The 22,812-nt window shown below is 41.7% G+C and overlaps 1 protein-coding gene across 2 annotated transcripts in view; it reads left to right on the top strand.

Annotated features, from left to right (window-relative positions):
* SEMA3C (semaphorin 3C) overlaps positions 1-22,812 on the top strand; it is a 480,273-nt gene that overhangs the window by 247,622 nt on the left and 209,839 nt on the right. For both annotated transcript variants that reach the window (XR_011202287.1, XM_069228681.1), the window contains exons 6-8: positions 7,067-7,157; positions 10,600-10,719; positions 17,718-17,860. Coding sequence is in view for 1 of the 2 variants with exons in the window: in XM_069228681.1 (XP_069084782.1) it covers positions 7,067-7,157; positions 10,600-10,719; positions 17,718-17,860 (354 nt within the window). In the remaining variant the exon portion in view is untranslated. The remainder of the gene's footprint in view (positions 1-7,066; positions 7,158-10,599; positions 10,720-17,717; positions 17,861-22,812) is intronic.

Raw genomic sequence — 22,812 nt, 5'->3', positions numbered from 1 at the left:
CTTACAAGTAATAAAAGGGAAGGTTTGGACCTGGCAAGTGGATGCACTTCTCAGGTTGAACTGACAATTCAAACCTACTCACACAGTCACTGCAGTTGCAGATTTGAAACATGTTTACAGGGTTACTCCTGTAGGTGGCACAATCAGTGCTGCAGACCCACTAGTAGCATTTGATTTACAGGCCCTGGGCACACCTTGTGCACTATACTAGGGCCTTACTAGTATATCAAATATGCCAGTCATGGATAAACCAATCACCAATACATTTTAGTCAGAGAGCACTTGCACTTTGTCACTGGTCGGTCATCATGACTGCATAAAGAATGCATGAAGCGTAATACAGACATTAATAGTATCTAGCAAACAATAGCATGTCAAGGCAACATCAATGTTCCTTATGTCTGTCAATGACCACTCTCATTGGATATCATTTTCTGTAATTATCTTTTTTTCGTAAGTATGCCAGATCATGTTTAGTCGCCCTGGTTGAGCTTACAAAGAGCAATTACAGTTTGGGCAGCCATGACGACTTAATAGGGTCTTCAAATGTTCCAAAGAAAGAGTGATCAACATACTCGATGGCCTTTATTTTGTGTGTGAAATCTCTTCATCTATAGCTGCATAATGAAAACTACTAAAAAGTTTGTTTATACAGACCAATGTGCACCAATAAACACTAATGGGAAGATGCATTATTTTTGTTTACATATGGCACCCCTTGTTGAATCCCAATACATTCCATCACCTTATATTTAGCTCACACTACCTATTTTTTCTTATCACTGGGTAGACACCCAGGATTTTTTTGGCAGAATATTTTGAGAAGAGCTGTTTTAGGGAATGACCAAAGTGGGTAATTGCCCAAGGCCCAGGTTTACAGGAGAGCCTTTGGTTGAGTGATAACTGCAAAAAACATTCTTGCGGCTTGCCTAATTTTACAGCAGGTTCTGGGTGCTTTCGAGTTGTTTAGACTTGGCCGCTGGCAATTTATGCAATATGTGAGAATGCCCGCCACTGCCAGGCAACTTTGGCCTTCCTTCCCCGAGGCCCCTGAGCCCACACAGACAGTGATTATGATGTTATCCCAGCTGGGGGCGTAAGCAAATGATTCAACTATACTGAACACTACTGGTGGATCACCTGATAGCACCACTCCAGGTGGAAGAGGTGTGTCAGCGGGATAGTGATGAGAATGGAAGAGTGGAAGAAGATGTAAATGCATGTTTTAAATTGATATACTATAGCTACATCCCCATGGCATATCTCTCGCCAAAACGGCTCCATGCTATTTACCCTAATAGTACATCAGCAAGCCTCTGTTGTAGTGGTCTGTCTGCGGATTTCTTACACATCGTATGGTGCTGCCTATGTATTGCAGACTACTGGGCTGAGATACTGGCCAATATAAAACTAGTCACTGGATGAGTGGTCCCCTACATGATCAAATCTTGCCTTTTAGGTTTAATCCTATAAAAACCCAAGAAAAAGTTGAGCAGCCGATACACAATGCTGGGGGGGTCAAGCAACGTATAATGATTCATTGGTTGAGTCCCAGAGCCCCCACTGCCTGGGCCTGGAAGTCTGACATTATACAATTGGTGGGAGCCAAGGAGGGTCATCATGCAACAGACTAGGCGAGATGACAAATTGGCAGAGAACCTGCTTTCCTTGGGTGGAGATGACACGGATGTTGACCGAACTTTCGGGAGACCCCACCAATGGTTAGCTATGGGATTACCATAAACAGAGAGAGATGGACCTGATGCGAATAGTACTGGTGGGCCGGCAGTGGCATTGTCTGCAAACATTGCACAAACCTTCTACCTTCTACAAAGCAGGTCACACAATCAACATATCAGCTTTCTATCTGGGGGTTCGTACAAGTTTAAAATTAACCAGAAATATGGAAGCAGGGGCATGTGGTACGGGGCTGGAGGAAGTTGTTCGGGGAACATGTCTCTAGATTTGAAAGTTTTATACAAAACGTGGATGAACAATTGCTTTACGTGTTAGAAAATATCTGTATAAAAGACGATGAGAGGAATAACAGGACTCATATATATTACATGATAATATTCTGATACTTTGTTGTGGGTCAAACATGTCACCCATGACACTATTATGTGATGACTCTACAATGTTGAAATACCAATAAAAAACATAAATAAAAAAACCTCAGAGCAGGTTCTTTGTTAGAGTAATTACAGAAACAAAAAAAAAACATTGTGCTGCCCAACTTAACCCTCATACTCTGAGGCAGTTGGTTACATTTAAATTACAAAAAATATATTTTTCCTCATTCTCTCTTCTTACTTTATCTAATCTCTTCTACCTGTGTTTTCTTTTTTGTTTTCACTCTTTCTCACTCTATCTCTTCATTTCTATTTTCCCAACTTCTACCTTTCCAGCTCAACTATCTCTACGCCACCCATGTCTACCACATCCCTCTGTGAATGCACCTCTGTACTCCACTGCGCTTTACCTCTAGCACAACCTCTCTATTTGTTTGTATCAATCTCTGCATCTCTCCCTCCTCATCCCCTTCTTTGTCCATCATTGCTCTATTCCATCACAGCTCTATTTATCTTCTCTGTCTGTTTATTTTTTTTCACAAAACGTACCTCTCAGTTTCTGTCTCCATCTCTTTATTCCTCACCTTCATTTTCCTTTCTCTCAGCCCTTTCTTGACTTCATCTCTTTCCAGCCCACACACCTTCCCTCGCTTACTACCACACCTCTCAATGTATTTCACACTGTGTACAATTCCTCATCTGTCCACCTCTCCACCTCCTCTTTTGACCTCTATTACTTCTGCCTCAACTCCCTCAGTTTCCTGGGGCCTGATTTAGAGTTTGACAGATCTGTACTCCATCACAAACCTGAGTGATATTCTGATAATCTAATTATGTGTACTATATCATAACACTCATAATTAGGCAGACAGGATATTCATCACATTTGTGACAGGGTACCCATCCACCAGACTCTAAATCAGGCCTTTATTCTTTTACATCTCCTCCTTTTCACTACCTTTTCCTCTTTTTTTCTCTCTGTCATTATGTCATTATATTCTTCGCTTTCATTTCTTGACTAGCTTCTGTATTTCGACTCAAACTCTCTTCCTAACATCTGTCTCTACCTCTCTCTTTATTATCCATCTCATTTTTGTTTCTCCTTTCTGACTACCTTAAAACTCTTTTTCTATCTTAGATTCTCACTCTCCCTACCTCCCCATCAATGTTTCCTCTGTTTCTCTAATTAACGTCTCTATACTTCAACTTTTTCTTTATGCAATCATTTATCATTCACCTCCTCTCCCTCTATCTTGCTCCTCGCTTTATCTGACCTGTCTATGCCACTTATCAGATTGTGTCTATCTCTCCTCTTCACTCTTTTTATCTTCCATCACTTTATACTCTTCCCACTACCTCACCTCTCTACATTCCTAACTGTACCTCTCTCAAACTCACCTCACTTTCTACCTTACTGCACTCCTTGAAGAACCTCATCACATTCCATCTCCTTACATCTAGCTCACTTTATCTAACTCTATAACCATCCCTATCTCTTTACCTCTTTCTCTACCTACTTCTCATTCATTTTCCCACCCTGTATCTGTCACTCTGGCTTCCTCCCCTTCTCTCTTTAACTTCTTACCTCACTCATCTCTCTATTTTAGCTCACTCTCTACTTTCCTTCTTCCCCTACATCATTTCTCTGACTATGCTTTCTGTGTACACCTCTGCCCTTTTTTTGTCTCCCAGCTCCTGCCATTTCTATTAGAAGAGCGGGAGGTCACTGCCTAATCAGAGAAGTGTACACGTAGAAAGAAGAAAGGATGGCATTCAGAGGAAAATAATTAAGTAGAGAATTGATAGAAGGGGTGGCAGGCAGAGGAAAAGAATTAAGTAGAAACTTGACCCAATGCGATGGTGAAAGTGTTCAGAGCAGTGCTTTCTGTTTCACTATTGCAGTGAGAATGCAAGTTGATCAGTGGGGGTGGGGGGTTTATGAGATTATGAATACCCAGCAATTAACCCTACAATTTCAAGAGTTGTGTTCATATGCCTTATTTTATTATCATGCCGTACTCCACTAAATATCAGTCAAGACAACCTTTCTGTGTAAATCCCACAATTGTAAGAATAACCTGGTTGGACCCTGAACTCTAGGTATCATATTGTTCTTACAACAAGGAAGCAATTCCACATCTAAATATTAAAGGAAATAGCTTGTTCAAGCTTTCTGCATGTGAAACAAGATGCTGTCTGCTGCTAGAGAGAGTGCAGATTGCCATTTGAAAGCTCTCCTCTCACTGGAACCTGCTTCCCATAGGTGAAATGGGGGAAATAGGGGCAGAAACTGACGATGAAGGGGGAGTCACAGGGGATGGGAATGCAAAGGAGTCATGGGGGCAGAGGAGTCTTGGGTCATTGGGGCAGTGGCCATCGAAGATACAGGGAATGGGTTGCACAGGAGACAGGGCTATAGGGAAGATGAGTACAGGAAACATAGGAAAGAGGAGTGAAGGGAATAAGGGTGTCCAGAGGAGAATTGAGGCAGTGGAGAGAGGGGATCCAGAGTGATAACAGGAAGTAAGGGGAGGGGATAGGTGACATGGGACAGCATGAGAAAAGGACTAAAGAATACAACTCTTCTGCAAATGGCCCCAACCACTTTTATTGGCAGTACCAATAAAAGTGGTGCTGGTTCCCTTTTTTTAATTTTCAAATTTTCATGGGAGCTTTACAGAAAAATGTGAGCTGCGAAATTCAAACCGATAAAGTCCTTGTTGGGGTCTGTTAGACCTGACAGTCTTTTTGCCAGCTTCCCTCCATTTTATGACTTTGTTTTTGCTGGTTTTAAGAGTTGACCACTGCTGCCCAGTGCTAAGGTGCTTGTGCTCTCAGCTCTAAACATGGTAACAGTGGCTTAAGCACCCCTATTGGCATGTTTAAATTACTTATAATTCCCTAGAAAAGTGTGCTACAAGTGTCTAGGGCCTGTAAATGAAGAACTACTAGTGGGCCTGCAGCACTCATGGTGCGACCCGCTTAAATAGCCCTCTAACCATGACTAAGGCTTGCCATTGCAGAGTTTGTATGTGTAGTTTGCCCTGCCACCTCGACCTGGCAAGATAAACCTCTTGCCAGGCCTAGACACCCCCTTTTTTATACATAAAGGTCACCTCTAAGGTATGCTCTCAACAACCCAGAGGGCAGAGTGCAATGTATTTAAAAGTTAAAACATGTACTTTTATGTTTTACATGTCCTGGTAGTGAAAAACTGCCAAAGTTGTTTTTCACTACTGCAAGCCCCATCTATCCCATAGGCTATCATTGGGATTACCTTATCACATCTTATAAGTGTAATTCACAGTCAGGAAGAGATACGTTTGTCACCTTTGGTGTCACTGGACCCACAATTTAAAAATCACAACTTATGGTAAAGTTGGATTCTAAATTGTAATTTAACTAATGCCAGAAAGTTGGCAATTGCTTGCTTTAGCTATCTTGTGCCTTCTGCATGTTTCTGGTCCGTCTGGGCTGGGTGACAGCTGGGCTTAACGAATTCCCTCTAGACAGCCATGCACAAAGGGAACCAGGGTGTGACTGCGTGCATCTCCTAGGAGGACAGGAGGGAAGGGCTGGGCTCAGCCTCGCACTTACACTTGAATAGGCTGTACCTGCACACACAAAGGGCAGGAAGGGTGGACCTCTGTGCACTTCAAAGCTTTCATTGAAGCCTCCCCCACTTCAGAGGCACAACTGGGTATAAATACTGGACTCATGACACCAGAACTTCATTTCTGCCAGGAGGAAGGACTGCTGTGCTGCTTAAATCACTTCAACTCTACTATATCCCTGCCTTGCTGTACTCTTGCATTGCTGAGCTGCCCTGCTGCCAGCTGCTCCCCTCCCCAGGTGAGTAGGACAGGACCTGCATCACTTGAACCCAGAGTGACTCCAAGGGATTGCTGGCTTGCCTCCTGTTGCCTGAAGTATTAGGGACAGAAAGAACTTCCAACAATCCAGCTACAGTCTGTGGACCCTGCCAGCTATGAGTCCTGCCATGCTACGAAGCGCTAACACACTCCTGGGCCTTTGGAAGTTGTTTTTTCTGGCTGCTCCTGCAAAGAACTGTGCATCGACCTTGTTGCGCCAATCAGAACTGACACTTTGACTTTGCCGTTGATGCTTCACTACCACATCGCCACTGCTGCAAGGATCGAGGACACTGCATTTCCATTGAGGACAATGCGTCACTGCTATGAGAATTGGAGCACCACATTGCTGATTATGCAACGCATTGTCCCCTCTGCGTGGCCCTGAAACACATCACTACTTTCTTCAGGATGGACCCAGAACTGTCTCATCAACATTGTAGCACCGATCAAAACCGACACATTTCAAGGACCAAGTTACTTCTGCTCAGCAAGCCCTGCATGGGTCTTGTATCTGGCCTGACCTCCAGTGTGGTCAGCCTGGACTTTTGACTTTGACCTGGTCTATAGTGACCAGACAGCCAGGATTTGAGCTTTCTGCTTTTAAGCACTGCAGTTTCATTTATTCTGTAAAAATTAATATCTTGACTTCTACTGATTGCATTTGTGTCATGTTGGTCTTTTTCTTCTGTTCATAACAATATACTTTATTCTTCTAGCACAGTGTGGAGTGTTTCTGTGGTGTCTTCACTGTGGTACTGCTTGTGTGTTGCACAAATACTTTACACAATGCCTCTTATGTTAAGCCTGACTGCTCTGTGCCAAGCTACCAGAGGGTGAGCACAGGATAATCTAGGGCTTGTTGTGACTTACCCTGACTAGGATTGTGGTACCTACTTGGACAGGGTGCATACCTCTGCCAACTAGAGACCCACATTCTAACAGGGTCTGATTAGTATATTAAAGTGTTTGGCTTGGAAGGGGTAACAAGAAAAACAGGAAGGATAAATCTACTTTAAACTACAAGTGTTAAATAGTGCCAAACATCACAGATTTTAGTATGCTATTGTTCAAATTCTTAGAATTTTCAAATGTCAATATACGTGTTTTATTTATTTGCAGGACCATATTTTCTTAATTGACTATAAAAGTGAGTCTGGGAAGGGACGTTGCTCCTTCAATCCAAAGGTGAACACTGTTTCTGTGATGATCAGTAAGTAAAATGCCAAGATCTTGAGATATCTAGTTTCAAGAAACTCAGTCCACATAAGTGCAGCAACAAGGAGAGAAAACAAATTGTTTGTATTTTGTTATTATCTCATTTGGTTGCGCATGTCTGTGTCTGAGCACATGTGATGCCAATACCTGTCTTTGTCTAATTTTATTTTAATTAGAGTTTCTGAAAAACACTAGTGCAGCTAGAAAGTAAAGTTCCTTGAAACCATCAAGGCAGTAGAGGGCAGAGGTAGATTAATACAGAATTATTCTTTTGTATTATCTGCATACATAAAACCTATTGTGGTCTTCTTTGATACCATCCTTTTAAATCCAAGTCTACATTTTTTTTGTGTTAGTTTACGTGATTGCATTGCAATTGAACATTGCAGCTAGGACCAGGAAAAGTTTTCATTGCACTCACCAATTATAAATCAAAGCTGGTACTTTAATTTTGGTGCTGTCACCATGGGAGGCCTAAATACATGCATTGATCATTGTAAATGGGAATACCCTTTGAATTGGATGGAGGGGCAGTGAATCTGATGTAAGCCTTGCTACATTCCACTTGTTCCCCTCACCATGGTGGAGGCAACTGAGTGAGGCGACACCGAGGGGCTGTGATTTTTGTTTCTAGTTGGCTTTCTAGGCACATAGTCAGGCAACTTACAGAACGAGATGTTCTGGCTGCCACGTTGACAGTTTAGGTCACAGCTTCTAATAACAAGACCAAGCATCATGTCAGAGCTGCATCTTCTAAAACAGTGCAGTTTTATTATATAAGCAATGTGCTGACTGGAAGGGTCAGAGGGACATTCCAGCCACGACCATCTCGGGACCACTGTGCTCGACAATGCAGCTTTACTGGCACTGATCCACCAGCTTCCTGATGAGGCTGGCCATTCACCACACAGGCAGACTCCTGACAGCAGTTTCAGGTATGAAGCTAAGGCTAATCCCTTTGATTGGGCAGGCAGAAAGGTACACCCAAATATGCTCTCCTTAGGATAATAGGGCCAAGTAGGAATCTCTCAAATTTCTAGAACCAACTAACAATAGTGAGAATGTTCGTTGTTTTCACCCTGTTAATAATGCTGATTATTTTGTTCTATTTCATCTGCCTAGTTATTGCAGCTCATCTTCTCTATGTAAGATTATGTTAGTTTCAATCAATATACTGAAAACTCAGCATGTATCTTCTTTGTGTATTCACCTTGGCACACATGAGTAACATGACGAAAGGGTAAGATCGGTTTCCACGGTTTCCCTTTGGAGTCAGAGTGTCATTTTTCATGTTGCCACAAATCACCTTCTCCATGTAAGGCTAGGGATTCAGTTGAGCTGCTGTGTCCTTGCCAGGAACCGGGACTAGGGATGGTGTGGAAGGACTCATTCCCCCATATTCTGAAGTTCCGCTGTCCCACACGTGCAGTCCTGTTTCATAATAGGAACCACACCTCAAAGGCACTCTAGAAACATGCTAGGCACCTATCCATCTCGTACGGACCATTCAAGAAGAAAATGCAGCATACATTTTACAAGAGAAATACAAATACTTAACATGTATTCAATGAAGGATGCAATATTGTGCCTTCAAGGAAAGACAAGCCTGCTTTGGTGTCGATACCTGGAGAAAGTCTCAAGCTTTATCATACCACTCATGCCTTTCGACAGGTCAGTCCCATTTTGCTACAGGTTTACAAGCTATTTTTAAGGAAAGGAGAGAATAAACGTTCTCTATTACAACTCCTTGGTCTCCTCAATTGCTTGTCTATAATCAAAATATTTCAAAAGACATTTCCACATGGATTTTAAAACAGGGGCTTTTCTAAACTCTCCCTGTGATATTGCCAAAGAGACGAACGCAGTAATGTTTATCAGTCATTCTTTCCTTTTTACTCACATAAAAGAGACTGTCAATGTGTTGATGCAAGATTAGCACAATACTTTCTGGTTTGGTCTGATATTGATCATCATCCCAATAGTGCCAATATGCATATTTAGTCAGTCTAGGACAACATTATTCTTCTGATTTTTTGTGTAGACTTTGCTCAATCAGGCCGCTGCCCTTCATTGAGAATATCCAGATAAATTTAAATATTTAATTAGCAAAAGTTCAAATGACAAAGTCTCTCAAAACATTTCAAAAGCAAAAACATACGGAGGGATTGAGGGGGGAGTTATGTTTGCACCTGATTGTCTCTGAGAAGATACATCAGATCAACTGGTTAATAATTTTTCAGCACCTCATAAGAGCACACGAGAAGATATTCCTTTACATATATTCCAGGTTGAGTTTTTACCCAAGCTAGTACTAAAAGACTCTTACCCATCTAGTCTGCAGTAACTCATCTGGCTAAAGAGCAGGCACTAATGCTCACATAGAGGGCCAGGAGAAGCGGAGCATGACGTCACTACAAGAAGTATATGAGACAAAATTCTCTTGTTGCAAGGAAAATAGTAAACCCAAAAAGGAATGTTGACAGGAAGGTGGGCACAATCTCCTTTATTACACATTCCTGACATTAGGTGAACCAGTCTCAGAGTAGGAGAACTTGGAAAAATGCCCCTTCATATTGCAGGAAAACTTCATTATTATTTTGGTTAGCTGCTGGTGTGTAATGTATGTGATTAAGATCACGGAAATGTAATTTTTTCCCCTCAGTTTAAAGAAGTAAGAAATAATGTATTACAGCCTTGTGATGAATGTAATATTATTTTATGTTCTGGTGTAGCAAACGTAGAGGAAAGTTCTACTCTCCTAATTATTGAAAAAAACATTAATATTGACGGTAATTGTGAAAAGCAGAGTAACTACCAAGGGCCATATTACAGAAAGTGCCTTGTGGCACAACGGATATGTGCACCTATTTTGTGTGTCACCAGGGCACTTTGGTATCATAAGAAGTTTAAAAACACTTCATTTACACCCCACCGTTGAGTGGTATGTTGACACTTTCTCTAAAAAAAACTAAACTTCATATACATGTAGTTGAATGCTATAAACTATTAAAGTTCCTAATACACTTGTAGCATCTACGTATTGTGCCACTGTTTGTTCACTGTGCAGTTTTAGAGCTAGCAGGGAAATAGTGTATTTTGCAATTAGCGTATTTGCATTTCTGGGGGCCAGAGAAATTGAGTGGCTCTTCAGATCTGTGTGGACATAAATTGTGACTAATATTTTACATTCATGTCTGGAGTAAATAGCTTATTTCTAAATTCTGTGGCTTCGTTATGAAGAGCCAATAACATAGATGTTGATATTGCATTCTCCCCTACTTTTTATGTTATTATTTGTTAAAGGAATTTGCTTCACGAATTTATTCTGTTTCGTTTATATTCTTCCAGAACAGCTTAGTAATTTCTTGTTCATGGCAATTCTACTTTCACACATCATTAATTCATGTCTCGCTGTTGTCTTCATTTCAATTCTCTAGATGAAGAACTATTCTCAGGAATGTATATCGATTTCATGGGAACTGATGCAGCCATTTTCCGAAGTGTAACCAAACGTAATGCAGTGAGAACCGACCAACACAATTCTAAGTGGTTAAGTGGTAAGAGGACGTCCACTGCAAATGTTTTTTTCCAAATATCTATTGTATTTTCATTTAGTTCCTCAAAGAAATGTTATCTTAATTCGAGCAGCTGATGTGACAACAGCACTTAACATGAATGGGTTGGGTATGGAAGTGGATTAAAACTAGTTGGAGAGTAATAGGAATCTATAGCAGAGATAGAGAATGCATCTTCATTGCTTTTAGGGTAAACACAGTGGTGCAGATTTATGACAAATACATGCAATGCAACACTACATTGCATGAAACTAATATTAGTAAGATATGATGCTGTTTTCCTCTTCCCCTGCGTTGGTGCAGTTAAGCTGCCATGAACCAATGCACACACCCTTATACCCTTGTGCAAGGTTGGGTGTGTTCTGTAACGATTCGTTTTTGAACTGCAGAAGACCCTTTCACTATAAAACCATCCTTTAATACTTTTCCTGCTTTGTATTTGTATGTTTGCTGTACAATGCAGCACACTGGTAAATAGGAAAAACAAGGAGAAAGTAACACATTTCTCCTCGTCACTCCTCCATCAAAGAGGCATTCAATTTATTTTGGTGCAAATCCCTATCTATTAATTTTGTAGTTAAGGATTTGCATGAAAACCAGTGGGTGGTCGTGTGGGAATGACCATTTGTCACTTATGATCTGCCCCCTTGATGTAAAGTAATGCAAAACAGCTCATTGCGCAACTTTGTTACTTTTGGAAACTATCCAAAAATAAATTAGCATAACACTTTGTGTGTGGTTTGTGTTATAAAAATAACACAAACCCTGTACAAAATGTTAGTTTCTGTGTACAAAGTCTGAAAATGTTCACATTTGCTCATATATAGTAGCACAGATAACATATTACTGATTACATCTCTATGAGCCAGTACTTAGAATGTTATTCTGTTCAATATTTCTAAAAAACACAACCACCTGCGAAATGTTAGAAACATTGCACAGACTCTGTTCATTACAACAAATTGACACACAATGGTGGCACCTCCTCTTACTTCACGTACAAAATGGTCTTTGCCTGAAAACTACCATGTAGGAACATTCTTAGTTTGTGGAGTTCATGTATAAAAGGGCAGACTTTTTTGTATTGGAGACCTGAAGTGTGGCTGCCAATTAAGCGGTGCTGCCCTCAGTATTTACTAGTTTCTAGCTAGCATAGTTTTCAGAAGGAAGTGTTGAGAGATCTGTGCTCTGACCACCCCCACACAACAACTCCCCACCACAGACACTTGGAGGTGTGACCCAAAAACTTATATTTTCTAGGTTTACTTCTTCTCTAATATAGGAACTGGCTGTGTGTGAAAACAATGTTCTTTTGCGTCAGTGTTACAGTAAAACTGGGTGTATTGTTTATGTGTTGCAAAACACACAATGCACGTTGATGAGTTGGATGTGCTTGTCCAGAGAATCTCCCCCTAACAGGAAGCACTACCTCCTGGATGATGACATTTGAAAAACATGTTGATGCATCAGCTACCAAACCCTTCTGCATGCTCCTACTAATAAATCAGAGAGCATAGGCTTGCGATCAAAAGTTAACATTATCAGACCTCCACTAACAAGCTACACAGTACAGTCTGTACCTAGCACTATTAAAGCATTAAAATGTACTCCATTCCATTTTCCTCCTCTTGTCAACGCCCCATGTAAAGACAGAAATATGGATCCCTGTCAATGAAACTTGATAAATGGAAGAATGATATTTCAGCAATGATGCAAATTCAATTTTGCGTTTTTTCATTTTAACATGCACATTACAATCACTCCTCTTTATTTTTATTTTTGTTTATTACATAGTTTTAGACCTGACTTTACAGTGCAGCTGTCTACTAGACATTTTCCAACTAGTTCTTTAAAATACATATAGGATGGGCCTTTGTTCCACCAAGTTTTACCTCTCATCTCATGCTGTTGGCTGCTTAGTCTATTATTGATGCTCCTTTGGTGTGCTTTCAGTGCAGTACATGAGGGACTATAATACATCTCAAAAGTAATCAGAAACATCATAAATTAAATGTGTCATGTCCTATTTAGAAACAGTACTTTTCGTTGATTTATATTTCATTATAGAAGGATGTTTTAATGTTTTAGTTAGGGATGAAATTTAAACCAAACATATTTGCTTTACAATTTGTGTTCTGCTATGTAGATGTGTGGGTGCTTTATAATTAAACAAACAAATGGAAACTGAAATTTCAAGTTACAGACAATGACAAAACACATAGTTGAACAACTTACTAACCATAGTAAATAGTTGTTTCAGCAAACTATTTGGTCCTGATAGGGACGATAAGAGGTTATTTCAATAATAGTAAGTGTTTATATTAGACATGCTAAAGAGTGGGGAGAGTATGGAAGGGGGAACAGGAGACTAGAGAGGATGGAGTAGAAGTGAGCTGACACAGCACATAGGCAGAGGACAAGGGATTACGGGAAGGGAAGGGAACAAGAGGTGTTTAAATAGTAGTGAGAATTTAGGAGAGGTTTAGTTGCCAATTTAAGTGCCATTTGAATAGGAGAGGTTTACATTTGTACAAAATATGAGATTTTCTTGACCTCTCATTTGAGCTCGAAGGAGTGTTTCAGAGGGAGGACACAACTCTTGAGAAGAATTCAAGCGTGAGTATTTCTTTGCTCCTTGGAGGTTTATTTATTTATGAATTGTGTAGGATGAAGAGAAATTGATTGATTTAGCCAGAATAGATGTCTTCAAACCTTCTACATACCATTTTTAACTTTATCATCTCCATGACTGGGTGCCAATGCAGTTTTTGATAGTTCGGGGGTTATGTAATCAAATTGAGTGAGTGAGACCAACTTACCTGCCAAATGGAATATCCTCAAACCTTTGCTCACAGTTTGATCATTTTTTGTGGGACTGATTAAAGCAAAGAGAGTTTCATTAGTTTGCTAGGCGGGGATGGGGCTTTAATATGATTATGATTATGATTATGATTATTAATATTATTATTAGCGGTAGTAGTAATATTCTCATTAGATGAGTATTATTAGTGTCAATCAATCAATCAATCAATGCATTTATAGAGCGCGCTACTCACCCGAGAGGGTCTCAAGGCGCTGGGGGGTGGGTTACTGCTGCTCGAAAAGCCATTTCTTGAGGCGCTTACTGAAGGCGAGATGGTCCTGGGTAGTTCTTAGGTGTGCGGGGAGGGAGTTCCATGCTTTGGCTGCCAGGTAGGTGAAGAATTTTCCTCCTGCGGTGGTTCTGCAGATATGTGGGACGGTGGCGAGGGGGAGGCTGGCTGAGCGAAGCTGATGGGTGGGCGTGTAGAACGAGAGGCGGCTGTTGAGGTATTCGGGGCCCATGTTGTGGAGAGCTTTGTGTGCGTGGGTGAGGAGCCTGAAGGTGATCCTCTTGTTGACGGGGAGCCAGTGCAGGTGTTTCAGGTGAGCGGATATGTGGCTGTGGCGGGGGATGTCGAGGATGAGGCGTGCGGAGGCGTTCTGTATGCTTTGAAGACGTTTCTGTAGCTTTGCGGTGGTCCCTGCGTATAGGGTGTTTCCGTAGTCCAGACAGCTTGTGACGAGGGCATGGGTAACTGTCTTTCTGGTTTCGGCGGAGATCCATCGGAAGATTTTTCGGAGCATGGGTAAGGTGTGGAAGCATGATGACGAGACGGCGTTGACTTGCTTGGTCATAGTGAGGAGGGGGTCCAGGATGAATCCGAGGCTGCGTGCGTGGTCTGAGGGGGTTGGTGCGGTGCCCAGATCCGTGGGCCACCAGGAGTCATCCCAGGGTGAAGGGGATTGTCCAAGGATGAGGACCTCTGTCTTGTCTGAGTTCAGCTTTAGGTGGCTGAGCTTCATCCATTCTGCGACGTCTTTCATTCCTTCCTGTAGGTTGATTTTGGCTGTGGTTGAGTCTTTGGTGAGGGAGAGTATCAACTGGGTGTTGTCGGCGTAGGAGATGATGTTGATGTTGTGTTTGTGTGCAATGTCGGCGAGGGGGCTCATGTAGATATTGAAGAGGGTTGGGCTGAGCGAGGAACCTTGGAGTACTCCGCAGATGATCTCAGTGGGTTCTGAGCGGAAGGGCGGGAGGTAGACTCTTTAGGTTCTGTCGGAGAGGAATGAGATGATCCAGTCAAGGGCCTGTCCTAGGATTCCAGTGGAGCGGAGGCAGGTTATTAGGGTGCAATGGCACATGGTGTCGAAGGCAGCCGAGAGGTCCAGGAGGATGAGGGCGGTTGTTTCTCTGTTGTCCATCAGAGTTCTGATGTCGTCGGTGACTGCGATGAGGGCGGTTTCTGTGCTGTGGTCGGCCCGAAATCCTGATTGGGAAGGGTCGAGCGAGTTGCTAGCTTCAAGAAAATTGGTCAGCTGCTTGTTGACGGTCTTCTCGATGACCTTGGCCGGGAAGGGGAGAAGAGAGATGGGGCGGAAGTTCTTCAGGTCATTGGGGTCAGCCGTGGGTTTTTTCAGGAGGGCGTTGACTTCCGCGTGTTTCCAGCTCTCGGGGAAGGTGGCAGATGAGAACGAGCTGTTCATGATGCTCCGGAGAAAGGGGGCGATGATGGAGTCGGCTTTGTTGAAGATATGATGGGGGCACGGCTCCGAGTGGGAGCCGGAGTTGATGGTGTTCATGGTGATTCTGGTCTCCTTAGAGCTGATGGGGGTCCAGGCGTTGAGTGTAGTGGTGGGGGCTGTTGGTTCGGTGGTGGGCGGAGGGGTCTGGGGTCCGAAGCTGTCGTGTGGGTCTGCGATCTTTCGGTGGAAGAACGTAGCGAGGGAGTTGCAGAGTTCTTGTGAGGGCGTGATGACGTTGGAGCTGGCGCTGGGGTTGGAGAGTTCTTTGACGATGTTGAAGAGTTCTGTGCTGTTGTGGGTGTTGTTGTGTAGTCGCTCTTTGAATAATGACAATGATAATTTTTATATAACATAATAATAATATTTATTATGAGCTTACAATACCAAGTTTGATAGTAAACTGTTTTTGTCTTCAAAGAATAATTAATTCTTGTAAAATTTGTTTTAAAATCTTTTGCAATCAATCAATATCCTAAATGTATGTAATTAAAATCTAATACCTTTTTGCTGCAAATAATCCACACAGGTAAATATATATAACAAGGCATATAAGGTAGGGTGCATCCTTCATCCCTAAACTTTAAAAACTGATCTTTCTTTGCTCACTGCTTTGATTGAGTGAAGCTTTTTACTTCCTCAGTCAGGACAAGTCCACTTGGCCAACATTGTGGTTTGAGTGGGCTTATTAAAATGTGCTCTATTGTGACTCAAGTAGTCATCCTTGGTAACAATGTTGCTATTTCTCCTCTTAAGACTAAAATTTATTCTTTATGTCTTTTGAAAAAGCATCTGCCTAATAACACCTTTACATGTATGCATGTTAGTTATAAAAGTGCCATTTTGTGTGTTCAGTAAGCAAAGCTTAAATATTTCACCCAGCCTTCTTTTCTGTGTTTAATTTTTCTCTCTGTAAGAATTGTTAGATTTGTATATACTCTTAATTTTACATCATCCAATTATTTTCAATACCATTTCCTACTGCTGCTAATCTCCAAAGGTTTCATAATAACTTTATCAATAAACATGCACAGTGGGTATTTTTCTGTGTTCATCAAAACACTTGTAACATAGTAACTGCTCCACTGATTATTATTTTGTGATAACTGCATCCATACCTCAGGTTATCTATTGGGTCTGGATAGTGATCATCCAATCTACACCTCCATATTCCAGCCTCCACAAACATAGGGGTTGTTGGTGGGGTCAAGGAAATAAACCAGTCCCTAGGATTGGAATGGTATAAATAACATGGGAATTGAATCAGAGTACATAAATGGGAGTCCAAGCAAGGGATTTAGACTCTAAGCCATTCCCATTCCCATTTCCCAGACAGGATTTTTTCCATATTTTATACTTTCCTTGTGGCTAGAGGTGTCAAATCCTGTGAGGGGGAGCAGTGCAGGTAATATGATATTTTTTTACATACATTCAGATACCTGTTAGGAGGCAATAAAGTTCCATAATGGATAACAAAAATCTAATTGTAAGTGCTACAGAATATATTTGACCTCATTATGAGTGTGGCGGTCAGGACTGCCTCTGTTGTGGCAGCCCGACCACCACATTACAACCCTGGTGGTCAGACCTCCAGGGATCTGCCAACACACCAGGATCCATGATCCCGGCAGCCTGTTGATGGCGGAGATCATAATCCACCAGGTCAACTCTGCATGCAGCGCTGCACTGCGGATTACGACCATGTTCTCCACCAGCCTTTTCATGGCGGTAACACCGCATTACCCATGCACTTGGCACTATCGCAATGTTCATTGTCTGCTATGCACATTGCGAGGGTGCTGGTGCACCTTGCGGGCTACAGCATTGCTTCTGGCTCGATTATGTGCCTGAGACAATGCTGTAGCCTGTTTTCAAACTAGGCCGGTGGGCGACAACTGAGTTTGCTGCTCGCCAAACTTGCGGGAAAGTCTTAATAACTGTGGTGAGGTGGTTGCCACCCTGTCACGATTTACGAAACTCGTACTGAGGGGCATTGTGTTTAAATGAAGAGCACTCCTCAGTTGATGTAAAAAAGAGACTTCTATGTAAAGGTGCTTTAGTATGCGGGCTTCTACAAAGATGCCTGTTTGATAAAGACCCACCTTTAAAAAAAAAAAAAACGTTTGCAGTCTATTTCGGAAAATGTGGCTCAGTGAATCACACTACAACTACCAGGGAATTTTGGAAAAAGGTTTGTACCCTCTTCAAAAGAGTTAGGATCGTAGCACTGAGTTTTACTCTTAACTGAATTTATGAGAGTTTCTCACCAATAGAGCTTTGTAAATTTCAGTACCTTGTGAATAAAAAAAATGACCATTCCTGAAACATTTACACAAAAGACATGTACTCCATAACAATGTGCAAGTCACAACTTTTGAATTCTAGATGAAAACTCACTTGTGTTGTCAGAATCTGCAATTTAATTTATTTTCTTTCAGAGCCAATTTTTGTGGATGCGCAGCTCCTCCCAGATGGTTCACATCCTAATGATGCCAAAGTGTATTTCTTCTTCAAAGAGCGGCTGACGGATAACAGCGGTAGCACAAAGCAGATTCATTCAATGATTGCCAGAATCTGCCCAGTAAGCATTTGTTTCTCTGCTATTTTAGTACATTTAATTAGCCTAACAAGATGAGAGTAAAAGCAGTGCGTGGTGGTTGTATGAGCATGTTTCCTGCTCCGTAATGGCAGGGTAGATATGTGAGGCACATTAAAAAGTCATCAGTGTCTGAAGCTGAATCCTAACATCGGTATAATTCTGAACTCCGTGTGTATTTTTGAATGCATGAAATGAGAGTTGGACAGATGTATGGTCTTTCAAAATATGGCTTGTGTGTTTAAATACCACATCATTACATTCTTTGCCAGCAAGATCTACAGAATTACTTTAATGTTTGTTCATTAATATTACTAATTGCAGCAGTGTTCTAAATAAATATGAACGTAATCACTGCTCACACTTAATATACATTCATTAATATATATAAATATATATTATATATTTCATTTGAAATAAAAAGTTTCCATACACAACATTGTTATCTCATGAAGGAGGGAATGGAGGACAAAATATACAAGATAAAAATTACATGAAAGCAAGGTAGCTGTGTGCGAAGTTGAAAAGCCTTAAGGCTTACAAGTCAACTTTTGCTTTTTTTACTACTGGTGGCTACACAAAATGCATAGCTAGTCATGGTTTAAAAAATGATGGACTGCTCAAGGCAATAGGAGGACTAAACACCAAACACACAAGGATGTGTTCCTGGGTACACCCTAACTGCTCTTCCTGCAAAGGGAGAAAAACACCTTAAAAAAAACAAGGCTATTGTTTCTGCTCTGGGAGGCAGCGTGCACATTTTATTAAGGCCAAATATTGGCAGACTAGCTGTCAGTAACTTAATGTTTATTAGGCTACTGGAGGGTCAAGAAGGTACATCATAATGTTCTAAAAGTTATTTTTCCTAAATATTTATTAAAAATACAACTTTACCAAGAAATTGTTCAGACATGGGTTCCCTGCTCACTGTGCCTTTGGAACTAAGCTGCACCCAATTGAAGAGGACCGAAGAGGCCAAACCGAGCTTCGCTTACTTGAGATCTGGTTCAGAGAGCACCCGGCTTGGCAGCTCGGGCTGGACTATTCCTCCTGGAGCAGGACCAAATGCAAATAGCTGGATCTAATCTATGCTGGCATGATGGGCAAAAAACAATGGGTTTCAATGCCACCCCAAGTGATTGACAGTGGTTAAACTCTTTGCAAGCATTCCTCGTACTACCCTTCATGAGTTTGATGGAACACTCTAAGTAGGTCAAGTGCATGCTGGGACATATGTCCCGGGCTACCACTGCCTTCCATTCCTCTCATCACTGTTTGTGTGCTCAATAGGAGGAGTAGTGCAGCTATCAAATATGATGCTATGAGTTCCTACCCATGTGTTTTGGATGACCTGTGCATTACATCCAACTTTTCCAGTGTGATTCTTATTTGCTTGAACCTAGGCCCACCTACAATACCACTATTTCCTGCACTGTTCCACATGTCCTTTCCTCTACCTTCCAGTAGTCTAATGGATGATGCATAATTTTCCGTCATTATCTTTCATTGCTATTGAGCAAAGCAATGTAAAGGTCATGCATTCAAAAAATTAGATATGTAATAATATACGTTTTCTTAACCTGTGCCTGTAAATCAGTGCACTCAATGCAGTTTGACTATGAGTTTTTAACTCAAAGTATAATCACATTTATCATTCGTGAAAGCATTATTTTTCATGGAATGAGCAATGTTAAGAACCACAAAAAATAGCAGTGAAAACTTTAACAACAGGAAGTTTGCTATTTATTTTGTCAAGGCTTTGGTCCGTCACCAGTCATATGCCAAAATGGGCTGCAGGATCAGTCCGCAGTTGGGCGTGGCTGATCCTACTGATAACCACTGCCACATCGCCTCCCCAAACCCATCCTTAACCAATATAATTTGAACTAACAAGCCAGGAAAACCCCTCTATGTTAGATAATCAAAAGATGTTCCTAATGTAGACATGCCTTTCCTGATTAGGCATTATAAACCTCAGAATGATTTTGTGTCTCCGCCTTTTATACCTACTACAAGAAAGTGGATTATTATATTAATATTAGAATTGCACGATTGTCCATCTCCAGTAATTTAGAACACCATGCCCTAAAGGTGAACCTCAAAGGTCACTAATTTAACCTGTGTTCAATCCCTTGGTAGGCGGGGTATAGAGCAGACCGGCTATTCTTAGGCCAATATATACATAGCTATGCAGTACCAAAACAATGATAAAGTCAATAAATCAAAAGATAAAAGTCCCAAATTGAACTAGAACAAAAGAGTACATTTTACTAAACAAAATGACAAAACTCCAATAAAAGAAACTGTTGACATGGGTTTTTAAACTATAACTTGAAAGTTAAGGTGGAAGCAGTGCCAAACAGTGCCAAAAAGAGCTAATTACAAATTACAGCCTATAGTTGCAGCAGACCAGGACTTAGGCACAGTTGAGGTCTATCGCACTGGATCCTGAATTTTGATATAACAAACAGTGCAGCCCGGTCAAGGATTTTAGCTTTTGACTTGGTCTGCAAAATGAGAGTCAGAATCTCTCAAAGGAGTGAAGCAGTAGGCTGTATCTGGGAAGGTTTCACCCAAGTCTGATAGGCATTGAAAGAGGTCCAGCTGAAGCCATTAATTTTGGCAGGAAAAGTTCAGAGTCAAATGTTGTGACCTGGGCCATTGTCTCACTAGTCAGATATTTTGGCGTCTTTGCCTGGTGAAGATTTCTGCCTTGGGACTTAGACTTAGGTCTGATTCCTCGTGCAGGAGGGAGGCTGCATCCAAAGAAGGCTCCATGTGGTTGCATACTTTCTCAACGAGGGCCTGCTGAAAGTGATGTGCTACTGCTCCAAGCAGGACAAACCTGTTTCTTCAGCCCAGAAAAGTTTCACCTTAGCTGGATCTGGTCTGGTCATTCGTCACAGTCCTTCAGCAGCTGGAAGTCAGAATTTGTCAAAGTCTTTAAACTGTGCAGTCGTAAGCCTTTTTTTTCCTCAGCTCTAGGGCTCCCTGACTTCAGGGTGCTCTTAGGACTTCAAGTCTTGGTGCAGCAAATGCCTTGTGCAAGGTCCAGTGCAGGTCCAGTTGTAACTGGGTAACTGGACATCCAGGGAAAAGTGGTTCTTCAGCTTGTTGTGTCCCATACAGGAGGTCAATCAAGTTATTTGTCCTTGGTACAGAAGGGAGCAGGTCCAGTCCTTCAGACCTCCTCTCAGGTTACTGCAAGCAGGGTTCAGTGATCTTCTGATCTTTTGCAGTCCAGAAAGCATCCTGATTATGGTGCCTTGGGGTGCCCCATTAATGACTGGCACTAGCTGGTAGGTGGGAGTTACTCTTGGACTCCCTAACAAATGGGATATAAAATTCCAGACAAAGGCCTACACACTCTTCTTTGCCAGAGCCTATGTTCCCTCCCAAATAAGTTCCTGAAAAAGTACCTGCCCCCCTCCTTTTTGGTAACTCAAAATTGGTTCTGGGTACAGCTTCCCTTTCACTGGCTTTGGGGCCAGACTGTCTGGTGTGGGCCTGAGGGACAAATACTTGTCTCCCTCAGGACTCATTTTACATTTACATGTGAAAGGGCAGGCCTCACCGTGCTCCGTTTAAGGTTAGTGATGTTCCTGGGTACACCCCAACTGAGCTTCATGCAAGAGGAGCAAAACACCTCCTCACACCCAGGCTATTGTTCCTGTTCTGGGAGCAGTTTTCACACTGTATTAAGTTCAAGCATTGCCACCCCAGCTGTCAATAGGTTAATGAATATTAGCTTTCTGGAGATCCAGGAAGTCAAATGGTGACTTTCTGAACATCAATTTCCCTAAATATTAATTAGAAAAACAATTGACCATTACATAGGACTTTTAATAAATATAAATATTACAGATAGTCTTTAAATGAGCTTTGTAGCCATTTCCTGTCACAAGTTAAAAGATCAAATTTATAATCTGCACTTTGTTTTTTTTTGAGGATCAAGCTACAGCCTGGCCAGAGAAAATAGTGTTTGGGTGCTAGACACTGGAGGAACATACCAACTTTTATTTCATATTTCATACTTTATTTAATACTTGTTCCATTTTAAAATATCCTGCACCCTACTTTGTGGATAACATGGTGTACCCAAGGTTGATATAATAATACTTAAAAACAGAGGTTCCTGCCTGTCAAAAAATCTATTTTTACAGGTATGACAGCAGCTTTGCAAGCTGCATGGTAGGCAAGTAGGCATGTTTAACAGGCCCACCCTATAAATGGCACAATATGTGCTGCAATCCACAGGTGGCATTTAACTTCCAGGCCCTGGGTGCATTTTCTACACCGTATACTATAGACATAAGGGAAAGTTAAATATGTCAATCATGGTATGGCTATTTAGCTATGTCCAAGGGGAGCATAGGCTCCTTACTCCATTTTAGATGGTGTAAAAAATGCACAGAGTTAAAAAAAAAAACAGCAAAAATAGGATCTATATATAGTGAACAATCTGGATTGAGCATGAAGAAAATAACAATTTGCTACACCCACCTGTGGCAGAAATTCCAGAATGACTGGAGAGCTGTAGCTGAACTATTTGTCCAGAAAATAAATACTTTAGATTTTGCAAAGAAAAGAATACTTAATCAATCAATCAATCAAAAAATGTATTAAGCGCGCTACTCACCCAGTAGGGTCTCAAGGCGCTGTGAGGGGGGGAATAAAATCGGGGGGATGCCAATTTACTGTTCAAAAAGCCATGTCTTGAGGTGTTTTCTGAAGGTCAGGAGGTCCTGGGTCTTGCGTAGGTTGGTGGGGAGGGAGTTCCAGGTCTTGGAGGCAAGGTAGGAGAAGGATCTGCCTCCAGAGGTGGTGCAAAGGATGCGGGGGACTGTGGCGAGGGCAAGGTCAGCCGAGCGGAGGAGACAAGTGGGTGTGTGGAAGTTCACTCTTTCGTTGAGGTAGGCGGGTCCATTATTGTGGAG

Source organism: Pleurodeles waltl, chromosome 4_1, assembly GCF_031143425.1.
Source record: "Pleurodeles waltl isolate 20211129_DDA chromosome 4_1, aPleWal1.hap1.20221129, whole genome shotgun sequence".
Classification (NCBI taxonomy): Eukaryota; Metazoa; Chordata; class Amphibia; order Caudata; family Salamandridae; genus Pleurodeles; species Pleurodeles waltl.
This window is presented reverse-complemented; position numbering and strand designations above follow the sequence as displayed.